Consider the following 27,237-nt stretch of genomic DNA (forward strand, 5'->3'; position numbering starts at 1 on the left):
TCATTAACTATGGTATAATTGCCTGGGGAAACACACACTATTATATCTTACGCCCGCTTATTGTCTTGTTAAATAAAATTTTACGTTTATCCCTACATAAACCATTTGGCTATCCGACAAAATTACTGTATAAAGAATACAAAACTATGACACTTTCTCAATTATATGCTTATGCAGCGCTTGTATATGGCTTTAAATACTTATATCACCAACCTCTCAGACATAATCGAAATACTAGATTTATAGCTTCAAATAATTTAAACTTACCAAAAAAACATACAACTCTGGGGCAAAATCACGCGGCATATGTTGCTATAAAATTGTTCAATGATCTAGATATTAAAATTAAATCTATAATTGATATGAACCTCTTTAAAAGAAAAATCAAAAACTGGCTTGAAAGTAAAGAAAATTTAGAACTTCTTATGAAAATATAAAAAAAAAAGAAAAAAATGTGTATGTATGTATGTGTGTTTATATATATATATATAAAATTTTAAATTGCTACCTCGTCGTCCACGCACAAGTTATACTTATGTGGACGGCGAAAATCTTCCTACTATAATCAAAGTCAAATCGAAATGTATAATAATAAAGGTTGAAATAAAAATATTCCGAATTCCGAATATATCAGGTTTGTAAAAACGCTTTTTTTATAATTGTTAATAAGTTTCCATAAAAAAGTAATTTCTATAGAGCCGGATAGAGCTGTTATAGCTCAAGGGATGTCCCGCTTCATGGGAGAGTTAATTATAAAATAAACGTAGTCGACTTTGTCTATTCCATAAGTAAAACATTCTTTATTGACGAACACGCGAATACCGTTTACAAGTTATACATTTAGTTCTGACGGGGATGTCCTCTCTTTCAGTTCGCGTGGGGCTCTTTCCAAAACCTCTTCTTTCTCGAGCGGGTAGCCGCTTTCCTCTTTCAGTCCCCTAACTTCTTTCAAAACCAGTTCTATTTTTCTTCCTTTTTCTTTTTTCTTATTATCAAATCCTTCGCGCGAAAGTCAGTTTCCACAGCTCCCCACCATGAACATGTTGTCATGTTCATCCCTTAATTTTTTAAATTTTTAACAATAAAACATATTCAATTCAATTATTACCCGACACCATTTTATGCATGCATGCAATATTAATATTTTAAACAACATTATCAAGTTAAAGTTTTTACATTACAAATGAAAACATTTTTACTATAAAATTAAAATCAAAGTTAGTTATTATATGAAAGTTTCAACATCTTAAAACGTTATCCCTTTTTTTACTTAATTTCCAATAAACACACTTGATTTATTGGCCGTCGCACAGTTCCACCTGTGGCCAATTTTAGTTCTACTGAACGGATTATTCTGTCTCTTCCTACTTTAACGTCTTCAATTCGGGCCAGTTTCCATTTTTGTCTAGGCGCATTTTCATCGTCAAGTAAGACAACATCACCTTTCGTCGGGAAATACCGCGTTTGATGTGTTTTTAATTTGTGAGCCGTTTGTAATTCGCGTATGTATTCTTTCTTCCATCTGTTCCAGTACCGATCTGTAATATTTTGTTGGTAGGCCAATCTTCTTTTCAACTCGTTCGCTTTCGTTACGCCCTTTTCTCCACGAGATTGAAAAGGAGGAAGGCACGTAAGTCTCTCTCCTATCAGGAAATGTCCTGGCGTCAAGGATACTGGGTCGTCAGGGTCCGAATAGGTGTACGTCAGTGGTCGTGAATTTAAAACGGCTTCTATCTCTCCTAATACTGTCGTTATTTCTTCAAACCTTAGTAAGGCTTTTCCCAAAGTTTTTCGAAGAGGTAATTTTACGGAGGCTACGAGGCGTTCGTAAAATCCTCCCCACCATGGGCCTCGTTCCACGATATATTTCCATTCTATTCTGTAATTGGCGAAAAACGCCTTAACCGTTTCGTTCTTGGTATTTGTCCAAAGAGTCGCTATTTCCTTTTCTGCTCTTTTAAAAGTCTTCGCGTTGTCCGAGTATTCCTCTTCGTGAGATAAATCTTTTGAACGCCATTAAAAAAAATTCTGAAGTGAAATTAGAAACTAGTTAAAAATGAACGGCGCGTGTGTTCGCGCATGTGACGAGAAGTATATAACTTTTCATTGTTTCTTTGTGGTCTCTGTAAAAGATCGGTCCAGCGAAGTCCAATCCAACGATTTCAAAGGGTCTTGATATCAGAAGTCTATCCTTCGGAAGAGGCGCCGTTTTCGGTATACAATGATTTAGTTTCCATCGTCGGCAAATCCAACATCTACTAACACAGTTTTTGGCGAGTAATCTTCCTTTTATTACCCAAAACCTTTCTCGAACCTGAATGAGGGTGTCCGGAACACCACTGTGAAGAACCGTCTGATGTGCAATCTTCATCTGTAGCTCGGAGTATTTATGGGCATAAGGTAGAATAATTGGATGTTTTTCGGCGTAACTAAATGACGATTTGTGAAGTCTTCCGCCTAATCTCATCAATCCTTTATCATCAAGGAACGGATCTAATTCAGCTATGCTTGGGTTTCTAATTCTTTCTTTGTTTTGGATTTGCTTCATTTCAACAGCGAAATGTTCAGTTTGCACTGTTTTTGTCCAATATTCTTCAGCCTGATTAAGTTCTTGTGTCTCTAATGGTCCTTTAACCTTCGTCATTGGGTGTCTCGCGTTATGTACGAATCTTCTTTTCCAAGTCGTGCCCCTTAACACTTTTCTCAAATCACTATAATTCTCTAAATTCAGGATTGGATGTCCAATTTTCATAGCTGTGTTAAGGTTGGTCGCAGTTTCCTTTTTCTAACTTTCGCTTTCTATTATTTCGTTTTCTTCCTTGGTTTTGGGTACGTTGGGTGGCCAGTCTTCTTCGCGAGACTGAAGCCATGGCGGTCCTTGCCACCATGCTTTCTTTTCTTTTAAATCAGTAATTGTCAATCCTCTGGTTAAACAATCGGCCGGATTTTCAATTGGTGGTTTTTTAATTTAACGCGTGGAAACGGTCATAGAATTAAAAAAAGGAGGGATGTATTGGGGGCGTCGCCCATATTTGTGTTTTTTAAGCTTCAATTAACCGAAACCATTGAAGCGTGTTTCATTTGCTTATCAGTAATACCATTAGAAAATACTACCGCAGTGTAAGCAAGTATTGAAAGTTTCCGTCACTATATCGTTTAACGTCTGCAATAGTCAAAATAATTGGCGGTCAACGATTATGTCATCTGCCAAAGCGTACTTTGATGAACGAAGTGATGGTTACTGGTGTAAATTGTGTTTGCAAATGTTGTCAGTGCAACCGAGTTGAACCACATCCCACTTATGGACACATTTGCAACGAAAACATAAAGCTCAATACGAACAAGCTAAAGAAATTAATTCCCAAAAGCAACAGGCAAAGCGAGCGTTGACTTCATACGCCGCTGGATCGGAACCATCTACAAGCAAAAAATCAAGACGCGAGTCGAAATCAGTAAGTGACTTAACCAAGGATAGATATGACAAAGCAGTATTATATTTCGTGGTGGCTGACGCTAGACCATTAGAAACGGCAGCAGGAGTAGGTTTTAAACACTTGTGCTCGGAATTCACTGACGGCCGGTATTGTCCTCCGCACCCAACAACACTTTCCCGTAGGCTGGATGATATGAAGGATCACCTTGAAGTTAAATTGCGATCAACTCTAAAGTCAGATATTAATACTTCTCGAATCTCCGTTACTTTCGATCACTGGAAAGGTGATAACGGAAGTAACTTCTTGGCTTAACCGTGCACTACATTAGTGAGGCGAACTGGAACCTCTTTTCCCGGTGTTTATCTGTAGTAAACCTGGAAGATCGTAATGCCGATCACACAGCCGCTACAACGGAAGACATAATAAAGAATCAGTTGGAGTATTTTGGAATTGAACTACCCATGGTTCTGTTTGCTACCACCGATACTACAAATACGATGCCGTGTACTGCTCGCCGTCTTGGTATGAAATGGCACGGTTGTTCCGCACATGTATTGCAACTTGCCATAAACGCTGCATTAGACGCTCAAATTATGGTAAAGCATTTATTTAAAGGAGCACATCGAATTGGTGGATTCTTCCATTCTTCAACAGTTGGTCAGAGTGCTTTGACAAAACATCAAATGGACTCAGGACTAAGCGATTCAAGGCCACCGCTCGACGTTATAACGCGGTTCAACAGCACATTCAAGCTATTAGACTGGCTGCATAAAAATGAGGTGGCTGTGTCCTTAGCACTAATCGAATGTCAAGCAAAGAAAAGGTGCTTTAAAGGTCCACCCACCTCTCTTTCCAAACCGTTGAAAGATACATTAGATGCGTCTCTCCCGATCCTCAAAATCATAGCTGAAGCAACCACAATGTTAAGCGCCGATTCACATGTCAGCGTTAGTCTCATCATTCCTTGTATTTCAGTTCTAAAAGAAGAGGTACTGAAAGCACCATCGCGGGGTGTACAGTCATTCAAGGAGGAGCTTTTAAAGAAACTCAACTCAAGATTTGACCTATCTATGGACTATTTATTGGTGTTTACGTTTCTGGATCCACGATTTAAAAAGGTCTTATTTGATGATACCCAAACCAAAGAAATTAAACGTTATTTGGAAAATGTTATCCTAAATCTCAACGGCACTAGTAACGACGAGGCCTTACCTGACCACATTGCAACGCGAGATACTCTCCAAGATAACACGTCTGACGATTCAAGAACCATAAGCCACGGATCGTTAAGTGGGGGTAGTTTACTGGATTGTATTTTCCAAAAGGTTAATCTAAATCATCAAAGCGTATCTTCAAATGAAGAAACAGCATCTCACCAACTGAATGACGAAATATCTGCTTATTCAAGAGAGCCGATAATGGATCGTAACGGTGACCCTTTGCTTTACTGGGGGCTTAAATGCAGTATTTATTCACTGCTGTCCAAAGCCGCTCGCGATATTCTTTCTACTCTAGCTACCAACTGCGCATCAGAAAGATTTAATTCCGTCGGTTCTCAAGTACTGACCGATTCTCGCCATTCGCTCTCTAATCACAACGCTGAAACGCTAATCTGGGCCAAAAAGAACAAAGACTTGATGTTCTCATAGTAATAACATTGTAATTTGTTATTTATCAGAAATGTATTAATACCATTTGTAAAAGCCGAATCAAGGGCCAATAAAATGATTTATGATTACTTGTATATTTTTTAATAGAACCCAGTTTAAGTCAAATAATTCGTCCATATACTATGTGATAGAGAGTCAGACATTGACAGTAAAACGTGCATTTCAACGGCTTTGAAGCGCTGTACAAGTAATGCCTTTGAATGTTTAGTCACTAAAGCGTAGTACTTTGAGGATTGGTTTTCACCGTACGCGACTTCATGTAGTTTCATTTGTAATTTAATGTATTTTATGGACTCATATTCGCCGTTTAGCACTCAATTTTTTTTAAGAGGTTTCAATGTAAATTGGGTCCCTGAAGGGTCCGCGACAAGGATACGATTAGTCAGGTTTCAGTATGTGACTAACCAGGGAAGGAAATGAGGTTTACTTGGGAGGTGACGGAAGGGGTGTGGGGGTCAAGCCACCTCCGGCGGACACGGGGCAGTCGGCACCTATAGGGGAGGATCGCCGACATGTGTCGTATTCCCTCAAACTTTGCCGCCCAGTAGCTTGGCTTACAGGAGTTCGCCACACTCCCGGCTAGCACTCAAATTATCAAGTCCTCAAATACGTACCAGTCCTGTCAAGCCCACTGTAGAGTTCATAAAGTGGATAAAATTTATTTTAAGTTCCGAAGCCTCCATTATTTAATCGAAAGTATCTGAGGGGTACCACAAATCAAAATGCCTATTTAATATAATATTCGATTGTGTTGGTCCCTTTTCATTGCACTTTCGAATCGAATCGAAGATTCGTAGAAATGCTACAAATTCCAAACCCTGAAACATTGATTCGACCCCACATTGCCAAGGGGATTTGATCCGAGATTCGAAACGATAATCGAATGGTAAATGATTCGTAAATCTCTTATTATCCTCGAATCGAACATACATATTCGAAATATTATTCGTAAATTTACGAATCGTAACTACGATGCATTTAGTACTTTTGTAGCTTTAAAGCTCTGTTTCATTTTGATATTCCAAGGAAATTTTTTAATATTATAATTGGAAATTGCTGTTTATATATTACTTAAGCTATACTACATCTGTATATAGAATAATCCTTGATATAAAGATTTCAAGAAGGAAGCTTAGGCCTGGACTCAATCGGGTAAATCAAGTATTATGCGCAATAGGCTTAGTGAACCAAAGAGTAAATAATTGAGACCTGAGGTGAACTAAATTGTGGGTTTTTATTTTCGTGTCTGTAATGAAGGGACATTAACGGTTCAGAGTGAGCCGAAAGTTAATTACACGTTTAAATAATCAGGTTTAGATTTAATAATAGAAGAATGCGTCATGGTGGCAATTAGATCAGTGAAAGGGCTAATCGTTATCGGGTTATAACTTAGAAGTTTTCATTCTTATTATGGTGCGTATTGACTTTCAGTGCGTCTAACCACAAGTTATATTTGGTGATATTTAACGTTAACACTCATGTTGGCAAACTAAGAAAATCGTTGAGGTGAAACGAGACAGTAGTGTGTATACTGCTAACCAGTTGTGAATGTAGCTTTAAGAATATAGGGTTAATAGTTGAGACGTAGACAGTTGGGCCTTTTCAAACACATAAAGGTTATATCTCTCCAAAATCTATACACTTCATTTTCTGTTTTTTCCCATTTACTGTTTTAAATGTGTCCAAGACATATCTTTATTGGATGTAAATGCTCTCTGCTTTACTGTATATTCGCTATGCTTGGAATACTGCTTTAATAATTCGTAAATTTTTATTTCAAAAAAGAGAAGTAATTCTATATCTAGGTTAATAAGTTTGTAGTAGAAGTCCTCCTCTTGACTCGGAGAGGTAATATTTTGGTTTTTCCAACTTGTTAAACTAGTGCAACGCGTTAGCAGATCGCCTCGTGTAAAGAAATCCTACAAAACGTTAATATTCTCTTTTTTCATAATAGATACATTTTTCGTAATTATTATTTGAAATAGTTGTTTTTATATTACTTAAGCAATACAACATCTGTATATTAACGTTGGAAAATTACCTCGGGTTAGACGTAAACGTTTTCAATCTGAACGCGTTTCAAACATAAACGTTATCAATCTAAACGCGTTTGAAACATAAACGTTTTCAATCTAAACGCGTTTGAAACATAAATGTTTTCGATCTAAACGCGTTTCAAACATAAACGTTTTCGATCTAAACGCGTTTCAAACATAAACGTTTTCAATCTAAACGCGTTTCAAACATAAAAGTTAACTCAAATTTAGCCGTATTGACAAGTGTGGGCGAACAAAGTATATATTAAAACATTAAGTTCTATGATGGTAGAAAGGCTGTTTTACCATCTCCCGTACTATACATTATAGCTCTTGTCAGAAAATAAACAAAATTTGTCAGTAATAGGAACTATATGTTTAATTTTGGAAACGTATTCTGAAAATACAAACCATAAAATGCTTTAAATCCCCATTTTTATATGAGGCTAATCTTCAGAGTCAGATTGTGAACTTCCGGTTAGTTGTAGGACAAAATATCTTAAGAGGTGAATTATGTGTTTGAAGGCGCTCTACAATTGAAACCTAATTACGTGTTAATCGGTTAAGTAAAACCGGAGTTATTGAACGTTTTCTCGATTTTGTCCGCCATTTTCCAATATGGCGGAAATTCCTCCAATGGGAGAGTGTGGGAGACCACACCACGTTAAAGAGCGCCCAAACATCTATAAGATCTGAAATTTTCAGCTTTGTTTCAATTTGTTGCGGGTTAAAACCTATTTTTCCTGTACTAAGTGTACTACGTATCGTTCCTTGTTGAAAAGAGAAGGCACAAGCTTTGGCAGGGTGTCTTTCGCGGCCAGGTTTAATTCTTTAAGCATGAGGTTATAATAAGATGAGAATAAGTCTGTAGTTATAGGTCGAGATTCAGGCGCTAGGGGATAGCAATTATGGTCGAGATTCAGGCGCTAGGGGTTAGCAATTATGGTCGAGATTCAGGCGCTAGGGGATAGCAATTAATTCAGGGCCGGATTAACCACTAGGCAAGTTAGGCAATTGCCTAGGGCCCGGATATCTGAGGGGCCCGTAATCAGCCAGTTTTCAAAAATTGAGAAAATGAAAAACCAACAAATATATTCCCCCCTCTTTCTCTACCGAAACATAACGTCACTGACACCATGGAAAAGCCATGTGAGATGTAACGGCAGCCTTATGTTGAAAAACCCGTTACCCAAAGACATTAAGGCAATTTATAAAGGAAGAAAGAAAAAGACGAAAAGAAACTTGAAAATTCAATGGAAATGTATTTTGAGAAGTCGCAATCCTCGGAGAAAGAAATTTCATTTTGAATTCGTGTTGTTACTGACAGTCATTAAACACTGGTGTTGTATAGTATGATTCCTTGATAAGCTTTATTCAGGGTGGTCGTGAGAATTTGAAATATTTTAAATAATTGGTCAGCTGACAAAAGAGATAATTTACAAAAGTAACGAAGAAAGGGGAAAAAATACGTAAACGGTTCTTTGCCGAAGGCGAAGGAAAGAACAAGGCGACCCAAGGGTTGGACTCGTAATAGTAGCCACATCATACCGTACTTGACAGAACATTTGAGTGGATAGCCCTCGATGCGCTACCTTAACTGTTTTAAAATGATTACTTCATTTTTTACTTCTTTTATAATTATAATAGTGTGACACGAACGGAAAACGTGAGTACCCCCACGATGAGCATCCTTTAACAGTGGTTAAACGAAATGCCCATAAATGCCCGTTAAAAGAAGTACAGAAAATGAGAGTGAATAACCCCTCGATGCCCTAACAAAAATAATAACCCTTAATCCTTACTTTAATAAATTTACTTACGTTATAATTGTAATATTTAGGGCCACAAGCTAGTACTTTCTTTTAAAATTCTTCTCGATTTGTGGAGAAATACACGTGACTTCTAATAGTAAACATCTCCTTAAGACCATTCTAAATATAACGTCGGAATATACTTCCTTTTGTTTTTTTAAAAATTCCCCTCGATTTCTTTGGATTTTGAAATAGGGGAGCGGGATTGAAAGCGTGAAACCCTTATTGCCGACGGGTAACAGGAAATTTAAATCGAGTAATAAACCTTCCATTTTAATTAAGATAACACCATAATCCTCTTTCTCGTTTAAAGATGTCGAGCAATCGTAAAACACAATGCAAAATGCTTAACCTTACTGGTACAATTAAATGCAATGCTTACTATTATAATCCCATCCTCTTAAAATACACGAACGTAAAAATCACATCACCAAAATTCTGTCCCATTCACTCTCCCTTAAATGACGAACGAAAAATTCTATACTGCCAAACGCGCTACTCTTTCACGTCTACTGGTACTAGTACTAGTACTAGTACGAGGACGAGTACAACAGGGCAGGCCAAACTAAGAGCCTCATCGTTGATGTACATCATACGATGTGGCTAAAAACGATGATAACACACCGAGTGGACGGGAAGCTTTCAAAATAAAAGCGTTTTACGTCTAGTGTGACAATCTAATGACAAATACTAAAAAAACAATCTAAAGTTAACAAGGACACTGATGAAAAGTTCAAACCTATTTTTAACATTAATGCCTCCGATGAATCTTTCTCTGGAGATTTCCAAGAATTGGCAGAAACGTATTGCAATGATTTAAATTTTGAAGAGCTTGAAAACGAACTGCTACATTTCAAGCATTTCATGAAGAATGAAGAAAGCAAAAACCCAGAATTCTTTCATTCCTTCAATCGTACCAATAATATCATTTCAACTTTTCCAAACTTAGAAATTGTTTCGAGAATTTACTTGTGTTTGCAATGCAAGAGGCGAGAGATCCTTTTCAGCTTTAAAAAAAGAGTGAAAAACTACTTAAGAACCACATGAGCCCAGGAAAAATTAAGTTCTTTATCTTTGATATATATTGAAAAGGATTTACTAAACGACTTCATAGACTATGAACAGGTAATTTTTAAATTTCTTGAGTTAGAAAGAAAGGAATTTAACTATTGAGTTCAAAAAGAAATTTAAATATGCAGTCTAGTGTTAAGTAAAAAAAATATAAAAAATAGTTTGTCTCTTAGATTCTCTTAAACTGGTCTGTTGGGGGCTGGGGGCCCGGAACTAAGGCCTTGCCTAGGGCCCAAAATGTTGCTAATCCGGCCCTGGCAATTATGGTCGATATGTAGCTCTTTGGGTTATTCTAAATCCACTTCTAATATAAAGCCATGGGTTGAGTCGTCGGATAAAGATAGAACGATTTTATTGGTTGATTTCTCTACGCAACTCATATAGTCGTATGGATAGATTCGTTGTTTTAACAGGTAAGGAACAGCAGGATAAAATGCGCTCAGTATGGGGAATTTATCAGGTCCACCCATGGCCAAATTAGGTATTAGGGTTTCGAGACTGGAAACAAGAAAAACGTCGATAGCATCAGTCCCCCGATAGGTTACGGGAGCGTTTGGTTTTCCTATAAAATAATATTAGTAGCTGAAAATATTTAATACAAATATTTAATACCGTCGGGTCCGATTACAACCTAACTAAAACCACAAGCTACGTGTTCAGATAGCTTAGTTGTTGAGGAAAGGGAAGAATCCGGAAGGCATATTTGCATTTTGTCAATAATGGACTCAAAGTCCGCGTATATAACATATGGAACCTAAAATGAAAAGAGAATTTAATTCTGTCCTATGTAAATTGTTGTAGCTTCCTTACCTTTTGTAACCAGTCGATTTTTTAAACTCCAAAATGGGTTCTTTGTAGGGCATTTTAACAACTTGCGGGTCATGAACGTTACAGGTTACAGTTTTAAAGGTGTTCGTTATACCTTTGTTCGGAGTTTTTTCCAGCAAAGCTGTGTAGACAAAATCGACATACGTGAACTTTTCCATTGTAATTTGTGAAGTGACTTAATAGACGGCTAAGATTTGTTATGAGGCAAAAATATCTGGTTTCTCCAGATAAAAGATAGAGAAGGTCTATTTGACGATTTTCCGGAACTTTGTTGTCACTGACGTGTAAAGGGAAACCTCTTTTTCATATCCAAAGATATTAATCAAAACGCGTCTTGGATTTAACCAAGACCTAAAAAGTATCGATAAGAACAAGGTTAATCACTTGACTGAATGCGCAGATATTGAAACTTTTTTTAATTAAAACTTACATGCTTAAGAAAGTAATGTTCCATCACCCTATTCCATTGTATACTTATTTTACTGGAAGTAAATTTTTTCCCTCTCAATAATTTGAAAAATTTACTTATCTCGGGTTTTCGAGCACAATTCCATTCCCCGAAAACATTTTATAACTACATTTATTATCACTTTTGAGAGAGTACGTGTATGACTTTTTGTCGGTAATAGGTTGCTAACATATCCTCGTTCATGCCCTGATTCCTGAACGCTTCATAGTGAAACCTTTTGTTTTAGTGCAAATTTCAATAATGGCAGCACATTCAATAGGGACGTTATGATTTTCACTCTTGGTTAAACTGAATTATGTAATAGACCACTTCGACATGGAGTAAAACTTTGCCTTCCATCTCGCTTGATGGAAAGATCATAAATAGAGCAGAGACGGCGTGGGGTCAACCCCACTGTATGTCCCGATACTGAGGATTGACATCTTTTTTTTTACGTAGAAAGGGTCTATAGCAGCGGTACGACAGACAATAGTCACACGGTTCTATGCCATGGGGTTTCTATGGTTCGCAAGCAGTAGGGGCGTGCATGATATTCGTATTTTTTTATTTTCTTTGTTGTAATTGTTAACTTAAGCGCGGTCGTAGCCTGAAAATTCTGATTTGGTTATTTTTCAATATTGCCTGCGTTCACCGAGTCGTGTGATCTAGGACGCTGTGCCTCGACTCTGCTACTTAGTCTGTATATCTTCAGGAACAAGGATAATGTATTAAGGGTTTTTTAAGGAATATGGAATTTTTAAACTTGTCGCTGCGAATCTTCCTATAGTAAATGTAGTATTTCTAGTAGCCCCAGAGACTTCTGGTAGCACTCTGTATGCGTTTGGTAGAATAGTTTTATAGAAATTGAAATGGTAGAAGATATTTATAAAAAAAAGATTTATTCGAATATTTAGACTTCAATTTGGTCGAATTATTTCATAGTTGTCCTATTTCAAGGCGAGGAATGCTCTCAAAAACAATTAGTATTTGCTGACGAATACCTTAAAAAGTACTATTCACACAGAAATTCAGAATTCTCGAGCAGCTTAACGCGTAATTGAGTGGGCCTTGGTGACGAGGCCAGCGAAAGACAAGGCATGAGAATGGCACAAGGCGTACTTCTAGCAAGGGGGATATTGTATACAACTATACATCCTCCTTGTTCGTATCGGGTGCAGCAGAGGCTAAAGCAGACTACCCTAAATCGTTTTGTTATTGTTGTGTAGTAAGTTATACGGCATTTTCCACACGAAAACTCTTAAAAGTGATAATAAATGTAGTTATAAAATGTTTTCGAGGAATGGAATAATTGGAATTGTGCTCGAAAACCCGAGAAGGGCCGAGATAAGTCAATTTTTCAAATTACTGAGAGGGAAAAAAATTACTACCAGTAAAATAAGTATACAATGGAATAGGGTGATGGAACATTACTTTCTTAAGCATGTAAGTTTTAATTAAAAAATAGTTTCAATATCTGCGCATTCAGTCAAGTGATTAACTTTGTTCTTATCGATACTTTTTAGGTCTTGGTTAAATCCAAGACGCGTTTTGATTAATATCTGTTACTTCGGTCTTAATTTTTATTAATTTTGCGTACATGCGGTGGTGATTAATTTATTTCAGTGCTCATTCCCGAATGCTGCAGAAAAGGAAATAGGTAGTTTGTCATTCAATAGACTGAGAGTTAGTAGCTAAGGTGACGTCACATCAATAATTTTAGTCTTAATTTGAGCTGATCAAATAAGATATATACGAGGGTGTGATGTTATGACAAAGATTTTAGCTCGATTATTTCTGATGAACCCAGAGCAGAATATACAAGTTGCGTTCACGCTAATTTTGAACTCCATTTCCAAAGTCTTTTTGTGTCAACAATATCTTATTCAGAACGGATATTTCTCTTAACCTTTACACGAGATTGAACATATAGAATATCATCTTTTGTGGTGCTCTAATTTTTTATCTAATTTATGAAACTAAAATAGTAATTTTTCTTGTTAAAAATGACATTAAATAAGTCAACCAGGAATAATTTGGCAATATTTCCGGGGAAAATAAATACAATTTTGTAGTATTTTGGAAAAGATGGCAATTTCATAATAATTTGATGTACAATAACAGGAATACATTTAGCCATTCAGTTTTAATGCAAAGGGCCCCTCCTTTGGCGCGTCTCAAAAAGATTTTCTCTTCCATATAGTGTGGTAGTTTGGCATATTTTATTTTTAGTTCTGTCCTTAAGTACAATTTTAATTGGATTTTGCCTTTGGGATAGATGACAAATGATTAGCCAGCATACTAGGGGAGTCTGGCAATGGAATTGTGCTTAGACTTATCATTGAATATAGGAAATAACAGGATCAACAAATTATTTACTAGTATTTATGAAACTAATGGTAACTATTTTACCTTTGATAAATAAAGTCAAATGAGAGTTACAGTAGTTTATTGATGACAAAAGTTAGGGTTAATAATATTATTTATTTTTTATATTAGTTAAAATATAAATTGCAATTTTTTAAAGTTATGGCTGTTCAATAATTACTTTAAAATCATTAAAACAATAAATTGATTTAAGAATATTTTGGTTAAAGTTTTTTCAAGGTTTAAACACGCATGATTATTTTATTGGAATGTGCTAAAGATTTATTTTAAAAACACATTTGGTTTGATAATTGCTACATTTATTTATAGCATGCAATTTGGAATTAAGTTTCCCTGGTTGTTATTTATTTATGGTATTCATTATAATTATTTTCCAGTAAATAAAAATTATGTTTTTCACGTTTAAAGCTAATAGTTGCGTATTTTAAAGGGTTTCATTCATAACTTTATAAGGAAAATTTTTTTTGACACCAGAAAGGCTTTTGAGAATAATTAGTGATAACATGGAAAAGCTTTGAGTAACTATAATTAATTTTAACCGAATCTAATATGTAAGTTTCACTATGAATACACGAGAGGGATTAAAACAATGTATTGATTTTAGCTATATCGCTCGACATTTTCTATCCATTATCCACAAATTAGTGGATAACCAATTATTTATAAATAAAGTTGTGGATATAATACGATTTAACACGCAAGATCTGTAGATAATTTTCAAGTATGGATTAAGATAAAATGACGTTGACAATGGCGAGATAAAGTCAACTCTAATCGCTGTTCTATGTGTATTCAATTTTAATTCCTTAGCTCTGGCTTCATCAATTTTTATAACTATTCCACTAAATCACATGTTGTATATTAATACAAATCATTTATACTAACATAAATGGGTGATTAATGTAATTACTGTTATGAAAAATATCTATTAAATAATAATGAATTTCTTTATCAACTTGCGTTAATCATTTCGTTCCTAACGTAATTAATTTTTCTTAGAGTGATAAGAAAATATCTGGGGGTAGTACAACTAGATGCTCCCATAGTCGAGGGCCTAAGTTGAAAGTTAGTGAAATAAACTGTATTTCTGGTAAAGAGGTAATTATTTTACAAAATTAGGAATTATAATTTTTTAAACAAAGTTATGGACAGCAAAAAATTTATAATTTTTTAAACGGAGTTATGGACAGCATAAAATTTATAATTTAACTGTTACCTAATAATTGTCACTAAATAATAACAAAACCATCCCATTATTCAAAGTTTAAAAATAATTGTTTACGCTAACGCAGAGCTTCCTCCATCAGAGACCAGATTAAGGTAGCCCAAGCCTCTTTAATAGCCATCAATAATTAAACCGGAAAGATTCATTTATTTTTAATTTCAGAAACACCTAATGATATGTTGGAAAAGGCTGACAATTATACATTGTTTTCGTGGGAAGCGTTAGTACTGTAATTAAAAATCTAAAATGTGCATTATGCAAGTGATTTATTTGCCTGGGCAGGAAATGTTTGTTTTATTGGGTGACAGGCTTCAATTAGCCCATGATCCAATATTCAGAAAATAGCCCATGATCCAATAATCAGCAAATAGCCCATGATCCAATATTCAGAAAACTATTGCTAAAATAAAACTTGCTCCACCAACTGATGGAAGTATTTTCTTTTTCTTTCAAGCATAGCACCTAACGGGGCTTCATTTATCGATAACCATAATTAATATAATATGATAAAAGTGGATCCTGAATTAACTAGCGGTACTGTTACCTATGTTTACAAGATAAATAAAGCATAAAATCATAGCATAAATAATAATACAAAGCAGACTTCGAAAACAGATGATATGAGATACCTCAAAAAATCTAAATCATTTGGACGAGGATCCAAATCTAAACGTTTGGAAAACAGTTAATACAATACAAAAAAACTACATCCAAACAAAAAACCCTCCTTATACCGCTCTCTCAGAATTAATAGATTGATGATTTTTGATTTCAAAATATTTAAGTTTAAAAGTATTTAATTCAAAGGGGAAAGATATGTCACTGCAGTCCAACTCATTTTCAAAAATACTGTATTTTGCACTTTCGCTTCTGTTTGAATTAACAGGTTGAGGATGTAACTTCGCTAGCACGTACCATAAAAAACACTTTTGGTCTTTCGATTTTATACTCAAAACCCCTTTCCCATTACTCAATTGGGATGGGAGTTTTACACGCGGACCACCAACCAGTGGCATGTTGGGTATTATATCGACTTGTAAAAACAAGATACGGTCGATGGTCCAGTCACTACCCATATCGTGAAATTCCTCCATTGCCTTCGCAATCTGCTTGCCACAGGTGTTAATTTGGGAAGGGATAATATCAGGCTCTAGAGTAGTTTGGTTCTTGCTGCGGAAAAGGGGTAGCGCTTCAACTTCCTCGCCGTCGTTGAGTTCACGCGTATATCTCGTTTGTATAAAGACATTCCATTTTATACCACGTTTCTTAATTAAACGGTTTTCTATTAGCTAGTAAAACTTCACTGTCCGATTGCGCAGTTTTAGGAGTATAGCGTGAGCTTAAAATTGCATCATCGAGAACGGAAAGTTCCTCCACATTAACCAGCAATGGAGTGAATCCTCTTCTCTAGGTTGTGAGAAACCAGTTGAAGGTGAAGGATCATTAGTCGTTTAAGGAGTGGTGGATTCCACTAAAGTAGTCGCGTGAATACGCGAATGTCGTTGCAATCCTAATTTTCGCTTAAAACCGTTGCCGCAAACTTGGCAGACAAATTCTTTGTTACCGTGTACGTCGCTAATATGTCTGTTTAAATTGTGCTTGAAACTAAAATTTCTTCCACAGAAAGTACACGAGTACATTTTAATAGCCTGATCTTTATTTGCGACTAACAATATGAACGGTCTGAATCAGCTTATATATGCATTGAGGGTATAATTTTCCGTAGTTCTAACCCCCCCCCCCTTCCAGGTCTGAGTAATATGAGACGGATATTAAAAGTATGTAATTATTTATTAGTGTAAAGAGTTTAACAAATACATATTGAAATATTAATATTATTTTTTATTATTATTATTTCAGGCTTCAAATATGCCTTTATTTATCATTTAATTTAATAACGCTTCGTCTTCTATATTTTGTAAAGCGATTAGATTCTCAAGTTCATCAGAGAATTTCACTCTCTCCGGTCTCTTCTAACACTTCGAGAGAGAGGGAATATATTTTTTGGTTTTTCATTTTATCAATTTTTGAAAACTAGCTGATTACGGGCCCCTCTGATATCCGGGCCCTAGGCAATTGCCTAACTTGCCTAGTGGTTAATCCGGCCCTGGTTCAGCCCCGAAAACAGCTGTAGTGAGAAATCTTATTTATTAAAAATGTATGCGGTCAGTGTGTTGTTTTTGCATTTTAATGCTTCTAATCGTTGTGCGCGTCGAGGTTTACGAATCCAACGTGTGTTTCGAATTGAAAATAAAGGGTGGATACTATATGATCTATGCGTTAAAAGGATTTTGACAAAATTGACGGCGACAGTCATGCAAAACAGTATTAGGCCTTGCCAAAAGTTGACTGAGCTATAGTGTGCCTTCGTCAGATTATCACATATCAATGATATAAGAAATTGATCCTCGGATATCCTGTGACGAGGAGATATTTATAAAGTTACTAACTCTCGATTTTGGAGGTAGATACTGTCTAGTGACACTTAAAGTAACGATTTAATCTTATAAACAGACTACCATCATATGCCCATATCGTGAATTAACCGATGTTGACATCAAAACTTAACTAAATGAATCTTCAATATCAACATCAAAAATTATCTACTGAAAGAGATATCTACTTATATTCCATTCAAATTTCTCGCAATATTTCAAATTAACGAATAGAAATGTGCAAATGAAGTTCAAACCGATTAATTGGGAAAATTGCTATATTGGTCACCGTTACCGATCACAGATAGATTTGCGTCCTTCAGTAGTGTTTATTATGCTTGTGAAATGGTAAGCGAAATCTGTGATTAAAGTTTAAAATAGACATGGGCAAAAAGTGCTTTATAAATATCAACTCGATTACCGAATATCTAAATTTGACCAAAATTAACAAAATATTCTCTTCATGATTAAAAATCTTGTTTGAAGCAGCAAGCCATCTAATTCTTATTTAATTTCTTTTTTAAAAAAATTGGTTGATACCTCTTTCAGTAGATGATTGATTCAGTTTCATTGAGTTTAAAAAAAATTGGTTCCACCATTGGTTAATTTACAATATTGACCAAGCGACTATCACAAATTTTATTAATTAAATCGCAAAAAACCGGTTCAAAACCTTATTAGTTTTGAAACGAGTTAAATTCTAATATTAAACATATGTATTAGTTAATTCCTCGTAGGTAATTAATTTATTGCCTTAGTGAAGTTAGTTATGAATTTTATATACACAAAATAAATTATAAATTAACATCGAAAATTTAAATGTAAAATGTGTGCACTATTTCCCAAATAATAAAAGATATCCAACTATGTTTCATTCAAATTAATTTCCCAATTAATAATAATTAGCCTAATAAGCTTAAACTATCAAATTAAGAGGTTTCTTAATTGTACAAAATAATTACAATCTAACATTCAAAAATCCAAGGCTTAAAAACATTTTGATTTTCTATTAAATGCTGCAAAAGAATTGACCAATAAACACTAAGTAAAATTACGTAATGAAAGAGGAAGTGACGTACATATGGTTTCAATAAAGGTTTGGCGGGAGATCCAAATAATGATTTGTATTTGGGTTAGAGAATACGGTTTTAAGCGCCCTGTCCAAATGGAACCGTTCCAAACGTTTAATTTTGGATCATCGTCCAAATGATTTAGATTTAGAGAATAGGGTCCCTGGAGTCAGACGCGCTACCATTGCGCCACCGAGCCCCCTGAACGAAGGTTAAATTGGTAGAATTTCTGTAAACAACGTAAAAACTAAATTTTGTTATTTCTATGACCCGGACGTGATTCGAACACGCAGCATTCTGATCTGGAGTCAGACGCGCTACCATTGCGCCACCGAGCCCCCTTTGCGAAGGTTTAATTGATAGAATACTATAAAAAACTTAAAAACTAATTTTTATTATACCTTTGACCCGGACAAGATTCGAACACGCAGCCTTCTGATCTGGAGTCAGACGCGCTACCATTGCGCCACCGAGCCCCCTTTACGAAATTTAACTGGTAGAATTCTATAAACAACTTAAAAACAAAGTTTTATTATTTCTTTGACCCGGACGTGATTCGAACACGCAGCCTTCTGATCTGGAGTCAGGCGCGCTACCATTGCGCCACCGAGCCCCCTGAACGAAGGTTAAATTGGTAGAATTTCTATAAACAACGTAAAAACTAAATTTTATTATTTGTTTGACCCTGACGTGATTCGAACACGCAGCCTTCTGATCTGGAGTCAGACGCGCTACCATTGCGCCACCGAGCCCCCTTTACGAAGGTTTAATTGGTAGAATTCTAAAAACAACTTAAAAACTGATTTGTATTATTTCTTTGACCCGGACGTGATTCGAACACGCAGCCTTCTGATCTGGAGTCAGACGCGCTACCAATGCGCCACCGAGCCCCCTGAAGGAAGCTTTAATTGGTAGAATTCTAAGAACAACTTAAAAACTGATTTGTATGATTTCTTTGACCCGGACGTGATTCGAACACGCAGCCTTCTGATCTGGAGGCAGTAGCGGTACCATTGCGCCACCGAGCCCCCTAAACGAAGGTTAAATTGGTAGAACTTCAATAAACAACGTAAAAACTAAATTTTATGGTTTGTTTGACCCGAACGTGCTTCGAACACGCAGCCTTCTGATCTGGAGTCAGACGCGCTACCATTGCGCCACCGAGCCCCCTGAACGAAGGCTAAATTGGTAGAATTTCTATAAACAACGTAAAAACTAAATTTTATTATTTGTTTGACGCGGACGTGATTCGAACACGCAGCCTTCTGATCTGGAGTCAGACGCGCTACCATTGCGCCACCGAGCCCCCTTTACGAAGGTTTAATTGGTAGAATTCTAAAAACAAATTAAAAACTGATTTGTATTATTTCTTTGACCCGGACGTGATTCGAACACGCAGCCTTCTGATCTGGAGTCAGACGCGCTACCAATGCGCCACCGAGCCCCCTGAAGGAAGCTTTAATTGGTAGAATTCTAAGAACAACTTAAAAACTGATTTGTATGATTTCTTTGACCCGGACGTGATTCGAACACGCAGCCTTCTGATCTGGAGGCAGTAGCGGTACCATTGCGCCACCGAGCCCCCTAAACGAAGGTTAAATTGGTAGAATTTCTATAAACAACGTAAAAACTAAATTTTATTATTTGTTTGACGCGGACGTGATTCGAACACGCAGCCTTCTGATCTGGAGTCAGACGCGCTACCATTGCGCCACCGAGCCCCCTTTACGAAGGTTTAATTGGTAGAATTCTAAAAACAAATTAAAAACTGATTTGTATTATTTCTTTGACCCGGACGTGATTCGAACACGCAGCCTTCTGGTCTGGAGTCAGACGCGCTACCATTGCGCCACCGAGCTCCCTTTGCGAAGGTTTAATTGGTAGAATTTCTATAAACAACGTAAAAACTAAATTTTATTATTTGTTTGACCCGAACGTGATTCGAACACGCAGCCTTCTGATCTGGAGTCAGACGCGCCACCATTGCGCCACCGAGCCCCCTTTACCAAGGTTTAATTGGTAGAATTTCTATAAACAACGTAAAAACTAAATTTTATTATTTGTTTGACCCGGACGTGATTCGAACACGCAGCCTTCTGATCTGGAGTCAGACGCGTTACCATTGCGCCGCCGAGCCCCCTTTACGAAGTTTAACTGGTAGAATTCTATAAACAACTTAAAAACTAAGTTTTATTATTTCTTTGACCCGGACGTGATTCGAACACGAAGCCTTCTGATCTGGAGTCAGACGCGCTCCCATTGCGCCACCGAGCCCCCTGAACGAAGGTTAAATTGGTAAAATTTCTATAAACAACGTAAAAACTAAATTTTATTATTTGTTTGACCCGGACGTGATTCGAACACGCAGCCTTCTGATCTGTAGTCAGACGCGCTACCATTACGCCACCGAGCCCCCTTTACGAAGGTTTAATTGGTAGAATTCTAAAAACAACTTAAAAACTGATTTTTACTATTTCTTTGACCCGGACGTGATTCCAACACGCAGCCTTCTGATCTGGAGTCAGACGCGCTACTGTTGCGCCACCGAGCCCCTTTTACGAAGTTTAATTGGTAGAATTCTATAAACAACTTAAAAAGTAAGTTTTATTATTTGTTTGACCCGGACGTGATTCGAACACGCAGCCTTCTGATCTGTAGTCAGACGCGCTACCATTGCGCCAACGAGCCCCCTGAACGAAGGGTAAATTGGTAGAATTTCTATAAACAACGTAAAAACTAAATTTTATTGTTTGACCCGAACGTGCTTCGAACACGCAGCCTTCTGATCTGGAGTCAGACGCGCTACCATTGCGCCACCGAGCCCCCTCAACGAAGGTTAAATTGGTAGAATTTCTATAAACAACGTAAAAACTAAATTTTATTATTTGTTTGACCCGGACGTGATTCGAACACGCAGCCTTCTGATCTGGAGTCAGACGCGCTACCATTGCGCCACCGAGCCCCCTGAAGGAAGCTTTAATTGGTAGAATTCTAAAAACAACTTAAAAACTGATTTGTATGATTTCTTTGACCCGGACGTGATTCGAACACGCAGCCTTCTGATCTGGAGTCAGACGCGCTACCATTGCGCCACCGAAACCCCTTTACGTAGTTTAACTGGTAGAATTCTATAAACAACTTAAAAACTAAGTTTTATTATTTCTTTGACCCGGACGTGATTCGAACACGCAGCCTTCTGATCTGGAGTCAGACGCGCTCCCATTGCGCCACCGAGCCCCCTGAACGAAGGTTAAATTGGTAGAATTTCTATAAACAACGTAGAAACTAAATTTTATTATTTGTTTGACGCGGACGTGATTCGAACACGCAGCCTTCTGATCTGGAGTCAGACGCGCTACCATTGCGCCAACGAGCCCCCTTTACGAAGGTTTAATTGGTAGAATTCTAAAAACAACTTAAAAACTGATTTGTATTATTTCTTTGACCCGGACGTGATTCGAACACGCAGCCTTCTGATCTGGAGTCAGACGCGCTACCATTGCGCCACCGAGCCCCCTTTGCGAAGGTTTAATTGGTAGAATTTCTATAAACAACGTAAAAACTAAATTTTATTATTTGTTTGACCCGGACGTGATTCGAACACGCAGCCTTCTGATCTGGAGTCAGACGCGCTACCATTGCGCCACCGAGCCCCCTTTACGAAGGTTTAATTGGTAGAATTTCTATAAACAACGTAAAAACTAAATTTTATTATATGTTTGACCCGGACGTGATTCGAACACGCAGCCTTCTGATCTGGAGTCAGACGCGTTACCATTGCGCCGCCGAGCCCCCTTTACGAAGTTTAACTGGTAGAATTCTATAAACAACTTAAAAACTGATTTTTACTATTTCTTTGACCCGGACGTGATTCCAACACGCAGCCTTCTGATCTGGAGTCAGACGCGCTACTATTGCGCCACCGAGCCCATTTTACGAAGTTTAATTGGTAGAATTCCATAAACAACTTAAAAAGTAAGTTTTATTATTTCTTTGACCCGGACGTGATTCGAACACGAAGCCTTCTGATCTGGAGTCAGACGCGCTCCCATTGCGCCACCGAGCCCCCTTTACAAGGTTTAATTGGTAGAATTCTAAAAACAACTTAAAAACTGATTTTTACTATTTCTTTGACCCGGACGTGATTCCAACACGCAGCCTTCTGATCTGGAGTCAGACGCGCTACTATTGCGCCACCGAGCCCATTTTACGAAGTTTAATTGGTAGAATTCTATAAACAACTTAAAAAGTAAGTTTTAATATTTCTTTGACCCGGACGTGATTCGAACACGCAGCCTTCTGATCTGGAGTCAGAAGCGCTACCATTGCGCCACCGAGCCCCCTGAAGAAAGGTTAAATTGGTAGAATTTCTATAAACAACGTAAAAACTAAATTTTATTATTTCTTTGACCCGGACGTGATTCGAACACGCAGCCTTCTGATCTGGAGTCAGACGCGCTACCATTGCGCCAACGAGCCCCCTGAACGAAGGGTAAATTGGTAGAATTTCTATAAACAACGTAAAAACTAAATTTTATTGTTTGTTTGACCCGAACGTGCTTCGAACACGCAGCCTTCTGATCTGGAGTCAGACGCGCTACCATTGCGCCACCGAGCCCCCTCAACGAAGGTTAAATTGGTAGAATTTCTATAAACAACGTAAAAACTAAATTTTATTATTTGTTTGACCCGGACGTGATTCGAACACGCAGCCTTCTGATCTGGAGTCAGACGCGCTACCATTGCGCCACCGAGCCCCCTGAAGGAAGCTTTAATTGGTAGAATTCTAAAAACAACTTAAAAACTGATTTGTATGATTTCTTTGACCCGGACGTGATTCGAACACGCAGCCTTCTGATCTGGAGTCAGACGCGCTACCATTGCGCCACCGAAACCCCTTTACGTAGTTTAACTGGTAGAATTCTATAAACAACTTAAAAACTAAGTTTTATTATTTCTTTGACCCGGACGTGATTCGAACACGCAGCCTTCTGATCTGGAGTCAGACGCGCTCCCATTGCGCCACCGAGCCCCCTGAACGAAGGTTAAATTGGTAGAATTTCTATAAACAACGTAGAAACTAAATTTTATTATTTGTTTGACGCGGACGTGGTTCGAACACGCAGCCTTCTGATCTGGAGTCAGACGCGCTACCATTACGTCACCGAGCCCCCTTTACGAAGGTTTAATTGGTAGAATTCTAAAAACAACTTAAAAACTGATTTTTACTATTTCTTTGACCCGGACGTGATTCCAACACGCAGCCTTCTGATCTGGAGTCAGACGCGCTACTATTGCGCCACCGAGCCCCTTTTACGAAGTTTAATTGGTAGAATTCTATAAACAACTTAAAAAGTAAGTTTTATTATTTCTTTGACCCGGACGTGATTCGAACACGCAGCCTTCTGATCTGGAGTCAGAAGCGCTACCATTGCGCCACCGAGCCCCCTGAAGAAAGGTTAAATTGGTAGAATTTCTATAAACAACGTAAAAACTAAATTTTATTATTTCTTTGACCCGGACGTGATTCGAACACGCAGCCTTCTGATCTGGAGTCAGGCGCGCTACCATTGCGCCACCGAGCCCCCTGAACGAAGGTTAAATTGGTAGAATTTCTATAATCAACGTAAAAACAAATTTTTTTTATTTGTTTGACCCGGACGTGATTCGAACACGCAGCCTTCTGATCTGTAGTCAGACGCGCTCCCATTGCACCACCGAGCCCCCTGAACGAAGGTTAAATTGGTAGAATTTCTATAAACAACGTAAAAACTAAATATTATTATTTGTTTGACCCGGACGTGATTCGAACACGCAGCCTTCTGATCTGGAGTCAGACGCGCTACCATTGCGCCAACGAGCCCCCTTTACGAAGGTTTAATTGGTAGAATTCTAAAAACAACTTAAAAACTGATTTGTATTATTTCTTTGACCCGGACGTGATTCGAACACGCAGCCTTCTGATCTGGAGTCAGACGCGCTACCATTGCGCCACCGAGCCCCCTTTGCGAAGGTTTAATTGGTAGAATTTCTATAAACAACGTAAAAACTAAATTTTATTATTTGTTTGACCCGGACGTGATTCGAACACGCAGCCTTCTGATCTGGAGTCAGACGCGCTACCATTGCGCCACCGAGCCCCCTTTACGAAGGTTTAATTGGTAGAATTTCTATAAACAACGTAAAAACTAAATTTTATTATATGTTTGACCCGGACGTGATTCGAACACGCAGCCTTCTGATCTGGAGTCAGACGCGTTACCATTGCGCCGCCGAGCCCCCTTTACGAAGTTTAACTGGTAGAATTCTATAAACAACTTAAAAACTGATTTTTACTATTTCTTTGACCCGGACGTGATTCCAACACGCAGCCTTCTGATCTGGAGTCAGACGCGCTACTATTGCGCCACCGAGCCCATTTTACGAAGTTTAATTGGTAGAATTCTATAAACAACTTAAAAAGTAAGTTTTATTATTTCTTTGACCCGGACGTGATTCGAACACGAAGCCTTCTGATCTGGAGTCAGACGCGCTCCCATTGCGCCACCGAGCCCCCTTTACAAGGTTTAATTGGTAGAATTCTAAAAACAACTTAAAAACTGATTTTTACTATTTCTTTGACCCGGACGTGATTCCAACACGCAGCCTTCTGATCTGGAGTCAGACGCGCTACTATTGCGCCACCGAGCCCATTTTACGAAGTTTAATTGGTAGAATTCTATAAACAACTTAAAAAGTAAGTTTTAATATTTCTTTGACCCGGACGTGATTCGAACACGCAGCCTTCTGATCTGGAGTCAGAAGCGCTACCATTGCGCCACCGAGCCCCCTGAAGAAAGGTTAAATTGGTAGAATTTCTATAAACAACGTAAAAACTAAATTTTATTATTTCTTTGACCCGGACGTGATTCGAACACGCAGCCTTCTGATCTGGAGTCAGACGCGCTACCATTGCGCCAACGAGCCCCCTGAACGAAGGGTAAATTGGTAGAATTTCTATAAACAACGTAAAAACTAAATTTTATTGTTTGTTTGACCCGAACGTGCTTCGAACACGCAGCCTTCTGATCTGGAGTCAGACGCGCTACCATTGCGCCACCGAGCCCCCTCAACGAAGGTTAAATTGGTAGAATTTCTATAAACAACGTAAAAACTAAATTTTATTATTTGTTTGACCCGGACGTGATTCGAACACGCAGCCTTCTGATCTGGAGTCAGACGCGCTACCATTGCGCCACCGAGCCCCCTGAAGGAAGCTTTAATTGGTAGAATTCTAAAAACAACTTAAAAACTGATTTGTATGATTTCTTTCACCCGGACGTGATTCGAACACGCAGCCTTCTGATCTGGAGTCAGACGCGCTACCATTGCGCCACCGAAACCCCTTTACGAAGTTTAACTGGTAGAATTCTATAAACAACTTAAAAACTAAGTTTTATTATTTCTTTGACCCGGACGTGATTCGAACACGCAGCCTTCTGATCTGGAGTCAGACGCGCTCCCATTGCGCCACCGAGCCCCCTGAACGAAGGTTAAATTGGTAGAATTTCTATAAACAACGTAGAAACTAAATTTTATTATTTGTTTGACGCGGACGTGATTCGAACACGCAGCCTTCTGATCTGGAGTCAGACGCGCTACCACTACGTCACCGAGCCCCCTTTACGAAGGTTTAATTGGTAGAATTCTAAAAACAACTTAAAAACTGATTTTTACTATTTCTTTGACCCGGACGTGATTCCAACACGCAGCCTTCTGATCTGGAGTCAGACGCGCTACTATTGCGCCACCGAGCCCCTTTTACGAAGTTTAATTGGTAGAATTCTATAAACAACTTAAAAAGTAAGTTTTATTATTTCTTTGACCCGGACGTGATTCGAACACGCAGCCTTCTGATCTGGAGTCAGAAGCGCTACCATTGCGCCACCGAGCCCCCTGAAGAAAGGTTAAATTGGTAGAATTTCTATAAACAACGTAAAAACTAAATTTTATTATTTCTTTGACCCGGACGTGATTCGAACACGCAGCCTTCTGATCTGGAGTCAGGCGCGCTACCATTGCGCCACCGAGCCCCCTGAACGAAGGTTAAATTGGTAGAATTTCTATAATCAACGTAAAAACAAATTTTTTTTATTTGTTTGACCCGGACGTGATTCGAACACGCAGCCTTCTGATCTGTAGTCAGACGCGCTCCCATTGCAACACCGAGCCCCCTGAACGAAGGTTAAATTGGTAGAATTTCTATAAACAACGTAAAAACTAAATATTATTATTTGTTTGACCCGGACGTGATTCGAACACGCAGCCTTCTGATCTGGAGTCAGACGCGCTACCATTGCGCCAACGAGCCCCCTGAACGAAGGGTAAATTGGTAGAATTTCTATAAACAACGTAAAAACTAAATTTTATTGTTTGTTTGACCCGAGCGTGCTACGAACACGCAGCCTTATGATCTGGAGTCAGACGCGCTACCATTGCGCCACCGAGTCCCCTCAACGAAGGTTAAATTGGTAGAATTTCTATAAACAACGTAAAAACTAAATTTTATTATTTGTTTGACCCGGACGTGATTCGAACACGCAGCCTTCTGATCTGGAGTCAGACGCGCTACCATTGCGCCACCGAGCCCCCTGAAGGAAGCTTTAATTGGTAGAATTCTAAAAACAACTTAAAAACTGATTTGTATGATTTCTTTGACCCGGACGTGATTCGAACACGCAGCCTTCTGATCTGGAGTCAGACGCGCTACCATTGCGCCAACGAGACCCCTTTACGAAGGTTTAATTGGTAGAATTCTAAAATCAACTTAAAAACTGATTTGAAT

At 38.0% G+C, this 27,237-nt stretch overlaps 2 protein-coding genes and 45 non-coding genes across 47 annotated transcripts in view; 1 reads left to right on the forward strand and 46 right to left on the reverse strand.

Annotated features, from left to right (window-relative positions):
• Positions 1-2,946, reverse strand: part of LOC149605076 (uncharacterized) — a 51,943-nt gene extending 48,997 nt beyond the window's left edge. Inside the window, exon 1 of the mRNA XM_089860500.1 lies at positions 2,297-2,946. Within this exon, the coding sequence (XP_089716626.1) occupies positions 2,297-2,752 (456 nt within the window). The 5' untranslated portion in view covers positions 2,753-2,946. The remainder of the gene's footprint in view (positions 1-2,296) is intronic.
• Positions 2,947-3,197: 251 nt separating this feature from the next.
• Positions 3,198-5,083, forward strand: LOC149605080 (zinc finger BED domain-containing protein 4-like). The gene is made up of 3 exons (XM_089860422.1): positions 3,198-3,246; positions 3,331-3,729; positions 3,804-5,083. Exons 1-3 carry the CDS (start codon positions 3,198-3,200, stop codon positions 5,081-5,083), a joined length of 1,728 nt encoding a protein of 575 aa, XP_089716548.1.
• A 13,596-nt stretch (positions 5,084-18,679) lies between these two features.
• Positions 18,680-18,751, reverse strand: TRNAW-CCA (transfer RNA tryptophan (anticodon CCA)). Its single transcript has one exon. It is a non-coding gene; the product is annotated as a tRNA-Trp (tRNA).
• A 203-nt stretch (positions 18,752-18,954) lies between these two features.
• Positions 18,955-19,026, reverse strand: TRNAW-CCA (transfer RNA tryptophan (anticodon CCA)). Its single transcript has one exon. It is a non-coding gene; the product is annotated as a tRNA-Trp (tRNA).
• Positions 19,027-19,093: 67 nt separating this feature from the next.
• On the reverse strand, positions 19,094-19,165 carry TRNAW-CCA (transfer RNA tryptophan (anticodon CCA)). Its single transcript has one exon. It is a non-coding gene; the product is annotated as a tRNA-Trp (tRNA).
• A 66-nt stretch (positions 19,166-19,231) lies between these two features.
• TRNAW-CCA (transfer RNA tryptophan (anticodon CCA)) lies at positions 19,232-19,303 on the reverse strand. Its single transcript has one exon. It is a non-coding gene; the product is annotated as a tRNA-Trp (tRNA).
• A 205-nt stretch (positions 19,304-19,508) lies between these two features.
• On the reverse strand, positions 19,509-19,580 carry TRNAW-CCA (transfer RNA tryptophan (anticodon CCA)). Its single transcript has one exon. It is a non-coding gene; the product is annotated as a tRNA-Trp (tRNA).
• A 67-nt stretch (positions 19,581-19,647) lies between these two features.
• Positions 19,648-19,719, reverse strand: TRNAW-CCA (transfer RNA tryptophan (anticodon CCA)). The gene has a single exon. It is a non-coding gene; the product is annotated as a tRNA-Trp (tRNA).
• Positions 19,720-19,785: 66 nt separating this feature from the next.
• TRNAW-CCA (transfer RNA tryptophan (anticodon CCA)) lies at positions 19,786-19,857 on the reverse strand. Its single transcript has one exon. It is a non-coding gene; the product is annotated as a tRNA-Trp (tRNA).
• A 205-nt stretch (positions 19,858-20,062) lies between these two features.
• On the reverse strand, positions 20,063-20,134 carry TRNAW-CCA (transfer RNA tryptophan (anticodon CCA)). Its single transcript has one exon. It is a non-coding gene; the product is annotated as a tRNA-Trp (tRNA).
• A 205-nt stretch (positions 20,135-20,339) lies between these two features.
• On the reverse strand, positions 20,340-20,411 carry TRNAW-CCA (transfer RNA tryptophan (anticodon CCA)). The gene has a single exon. It is a non-coding gene; the product is annotated as a tRNA-Trp (tRNA).
• A 67-nt stretch (positions 20,412-20,478) lies between these two features.
• Positions 20,479-20,550, reverse strand: TRNAW-CCA (transfer RNA tryptophan (anticodon CCA)). The gene has a single exon. It is a non-coding gene; the product is annotated as a tRNA-Trp (tRNA).
• Positions 20,551-20,615: 65 nt separating this feature from the next.
• TRNAW-CCA (transfer RNA tryptophan (anticodon CCA)) lies at positions 20,616-20,687 on the reverse strand. Its single transcript has one exon. It is a non-coding gene; the product is annotated as a tRNA-Trp (tRNA).
• Positions 20,688-20,754: 67 nt separating this feature from the next.
• On the reverse strand, positions 20,755-20,826 carry TRNAC-ACA (transfer RNA cysteine (anticodon ACA)). The gene has a single exon. It is a non-coding gene; the product is annotated as a tRNA-Cys (tRNA).
• Positions 20,827-21,029: 203 nt separating this feature from the next.
• TRNAC-ACA (transfer RNA cysteine (anticodon ACA)) lies at positions 21,030-21,101 on the reverse strand. Its single transcript has one exon. It is a non-coding gene; the product is annotated as a tRNA-Cys (tRNA).
• Positions 21,102-21,164: 63 nt separating this feature from the next.
• TRNAW-CCA (transfer RNA tryptophan (anticodon CCA)) lies at positions 21,165-21,236 on the reverse strand. The gene has a single exon. It is a non-coding gene; the product is annotated as a tRNA-Trp (tRNA).
• Positions 21,237-21,303: 67 nt separating this feature from the next.
• On the reverse strand, positions 21,304-21,375 carry TRNAW-CCA (transfer RNA tryptophan (anticodon CCA)). Its single transcript has one exon. It is a non-coding gene; the product is annotated as a tRNA-Trp (tRNA).
• A 66-nt stretch (positions 21,376-21,441) lies between these two features.
• On the reverse strand, positions 21,442-21,514 carry TRNAW-CCA (transfer RNA tryptophan (anticodon CCA)). The gene has a single exon. It is a non-coding gene; the product is annotated as a tRNA-Trp (tRNA).
• A 64-nt stretch (positions 21,515-21,578) lies between these two features.
• Positions 21,579-21,650, reverse strand: TRNAW-CCA (transfer RNA tryptophan (anticodon CCA)). The gene has a single exon. It is a non-coding gene; the product is annotated as a tRNA-Trp (tRNA).
• A 205-nt stretch (positions 21,651-21,855) lies between these two features.
• Positions 21,856-21,927, reverse strand: TRNAW-CCA (transfer RNA tryptophan (anticodon CCA)). Its single transcript has one exon. It is a non-coding gene; the product is annotated as a tRNA-Trp (tRNA).
• A 67-nt stretch (positions 21,928-21,994) lies between these two features.
• Positions 21,995-22,066, reverse strand: TRNAW-CCA (transfer RNA tryptophan (anticodon CCA)). The gene has a single exon. It is a non-coding gene; the product is annotated as a tRNA-Trp (tRNA).
• Positions 22,067-22,133: 67 nt separating this feature from the next.
• Positions 22,134-22,205, reverse strand: TRNAW-CCA (transfer RNA tryptophan (anticodon CCA)). The gene has a single exon. It is a non-coding gene; the product is annotated as a tRNA-Trp (tRNA).
• A 202-nt stretch (positions 22,206-22,407) lies between these two features.
• TRNAW-CCA (transfer RNA tryptophan (anticodon CCA)) lies at positions 22,408-22,479 on the reverse strand. The gene has a single exon. It is a non-coding gene; the product is annotated as a tRNA-Trp (tRNA).
• A 202-nt stretch (positions 22,480-22,681) lies between these two features.
• Positions 22,682-22,753, reverse strand: TRNAW-CCA (transfer RNA tryptophan (anticodon CCA)). The gene has a single exon. It is a non-coding gene; the product is annotated as a tRNA-Trp (tRNA).
• A 67-nt stretch (positions 22,754-22,820) lies between these two features.
• Positions 22,821-22,892, reverse strand: TRNAW-CCA (transfer RNA tryptophan (anticodon CCA)). The gene has a single exon. It is a non-coding gene; the product is annotated as a tRNA-Trp (tRNA).
• Positions 22,893-22,959: 67 nt separating this feature from the next.
• TRNAW-CCA (transfer RNA tryptophan (anticodon CCA)) lies at positions 22,960-23,031 on the reverse strand. Its single transcript has one exon. It is a non-coding gene; the product is annotated as a tRNA-Trp (tRNA).
• Positions 23,032-23,098: 67 nt separating this feature from the next.
• On the reverse strand, positions 23,099-23,170 carry TRNAW-CCA (transfer RNA tryptophan (anticodon CCA)). Its single transcript has one exon. It is a non-coding gene; the product is annotated as a tRNA-Trp (tRNA).
• A 66-nt stretch (positions 23,171-23,236) lies between these two features.
• TRNAW-CCA (transfer RNA tryptophan (anticodon CCA)) lies at positions 23,237-23,309 on the reverse strand. Its single transcript has one exon. It is a non-coding gene; the product is annotated as a tRNA-Trp (tRNA).
• A 64-nt stretch (positions 23,310-23,373) lies between these two features.
• On the reverse strand, positions 23,374-23,445 carry TRNAW-CCA (transfer RNA tryptophan (anticodon CCA)). Its single transcript has one exon. It is a non-coding gene; the product is annotated as a tRNA-Trp (tRNA).
• A 342-nt stretch (positions 23,446-23,787) lies between these two features.
• On the reverse strand, positions 23,788-23,859 carry TRNAW-CCA (transfer RNA tryptophan (anticodon CCA)). Its single transcript has one exon. It is a non-coding gene; the product is annotated as a tRNA-Trp (tRNA).
• A 67-nt stretch (positions 23,860-23,926) lies between these two features.
• On the reverse strand, positions 23,927-23,998 carry TRNAW-CCA (transfer RNA tryptophan (anticodon CCA)). Its single transcript has one exon. It is a non-coding gene; the product is annotated as a tRNA-Trp (tRNA).
• A 67-nt stretch (positions 23,999-24,065) lies between these two features.
• Positions 24,066-24,137, reverse strand: TRNAC-ACA (transfer RNA cysteine (anticodon ACA)). The gene has a single exon. It is a non-coding gene; the product is annotated as a tRNA-Cys (tRNA).
• A 67-nt stretch (positions 24,138-24,204) lies between these two features.
• On the reverse strand, positions 24,205-24,276 carry TRNAW-CCA (transfer RNA tryptophan (anticodon CCA)). The gene has a single exon. It is a non-coding gene; the product is annotated as a tRNA-Trp (tRNA).
• Positions 24,277-24,342: 66 nt separating this feature from the next.
• On the reverse strand, positions 24,343-24,414 carry TRNAW-CCA (transfer RNA tryptophan (anticodon CCA)). Its single transcript has one exon. It is a non-coding gene; the product is annotated as a tRNA-Trp (tRNA).
• Positions 24,415-24,481: 67 nt separating this feature from the next.
• TRNAW-CCA (transfer RNA tryptophan (anticodon CCA)) lies at positions 24,482-24,553 on the reverse strand. Its single transcript has one exon. It is a non-coding gene; the product is annotated as a tRNA-Trp (tRNA).
• Positions 24,554-24,620: 67 nt separating this feature from the next.
• On the reverse strand, positions 24,621-24,692 carry TRNAW-CCA (transfer RNA tryptophan (anticodon CCA)). The gene has a single exon. It is a non-coding gene; the product is annotated as a tRNA-Trp (tRNA).
• Positions 24,693-24,894: 202 nt separating this feature from the next.
• On the reverse strand, positions 24,895-24,966 carry TRNAW-CCA (transfer RNA tryptophan (anticodon CCA)). Its single transcript has one exon. It is a non-coding gene; the product is annotated as a tRNA-Trp (tRNA).
• Positions 24,967-25,168: 202 nt separating this feature from the next.
• TRNAW-CCA (transfer RNA tryptophan (anticodon CCA)) lies at positions 25,169-25,240 on the reverse strand. The gene has a single exon. It is a non-coding gene; the product is annotated as a tRNA-Trp (tRNA).
• Positions 25,241-25,307: 67 nt separating this feature from the next.
• TRNAW-CCA (transfer RNA tryptophan (anticodon CCA)) lies at positions 25,308-25,379 on the reverse strand. The gene has a single exon. It is a non-coding gene; the product is annotated as a tRNA-Trp (tRNA).
• Positions 25,380-25,446: 67 nt separating this feature from the next.
• Positions 25,447-25,518, reverse strand: TRNAW-CCA (transfer RNA tryptophan (anticodon CCA)). Its single transcript has one exon. It is a non-coding gene; the product is annotated as a tRNA-Trp (tRNA).
• Positions 25,519-25,585: 67 nt separating this feature from the next.
• On the reverse strand, positions 25,586-25,657 carry TRNAW-CCA (transfer RNA tryptophan (anticodon CCA)). Its single transcript has one exon. It is a non-coding gene; the product is annotated as a tRNA-Trp (tRNA).
• Positions 25,658-25,860: 203 nt separating this feature from the next.
• Positions 25,861-25,932, reverse strand: TRNAW-CCA (transfer RNA tryptophan (anticodon CCA)). The gene has a single exon. It is a non-coding gene; the product is annotated as a tRNA-Trp (tRNA).
• A 342-nt stretch (positions 25,933-26,274) lies between these two features.
• Positions 26,275-26,346, reverse strand: TRNAW-CCA (transfer RNA tryptophan (anticodon CCA)). Its single transcript has one exon. It is a non-coding gene; the product is annotated as a tRNA-Trp (tRNA).
• Positions 26,347-26,413: 67 nt separating this feature from the next.
• TRNAW-CCA (transfer RNA tryptophan (anticodon CCA)) lies at positions 26,414-26,485 on the reverse strand. Its single transcript has one exon. It is a non-coding gene; the product is annotated as a tRNA-Trp (tRNA).
• A 67-nt stretch (positions 26,486-26,552) lies between these two features.
• Positions 26,553-26,624, reverse strand: TRNAC-ACA (transfer RNA cysteine (anticodon ACA)). Its single transcript has one exon. It is a non-coding gene; the product is annotated as a tRNA-Cys (tRNA).
• A 67-nt stretch (positions 26,625-26,691) lies between these two features.
• Positions 26,692-26,763, reverse strand: TRNAW-CCA (transfer RNA tryptophan (anticodon CCA)). Its single transcript has one exon. It is a non-coding gene; the product is annotated as a tRNA-Trp (tRNA).
• A 206-nt stretch (positions 26,764-26,969) lies between these two features.
• Positions 26,970-27,041, reverse strand: TRNAW-CCA (transfer RNA tryptophan (anticodon CCA)). Its single transcript has one exon. It is a non-coding gene; the product is annotated as a tRNA-Trp (tRNA).
• Positions 27,042-27,237: the final 196 nt, after the last annotated feature.

This window comes from Phalangium opilio, unplaced genomic scaffold, assembly GCF_054372755.1.
Source record: "Phalangium opilio isolate 3A_F unplaced genomic scaffold, DU_Popi_V2 ptg000352l_1, whole genome shotgun sequence".
NCBI lineage: Eukaryota > Metazoa > Arthropoda > Arachnida > Opiliones > Phalangiidae > Phalangium > Phalangium opilio.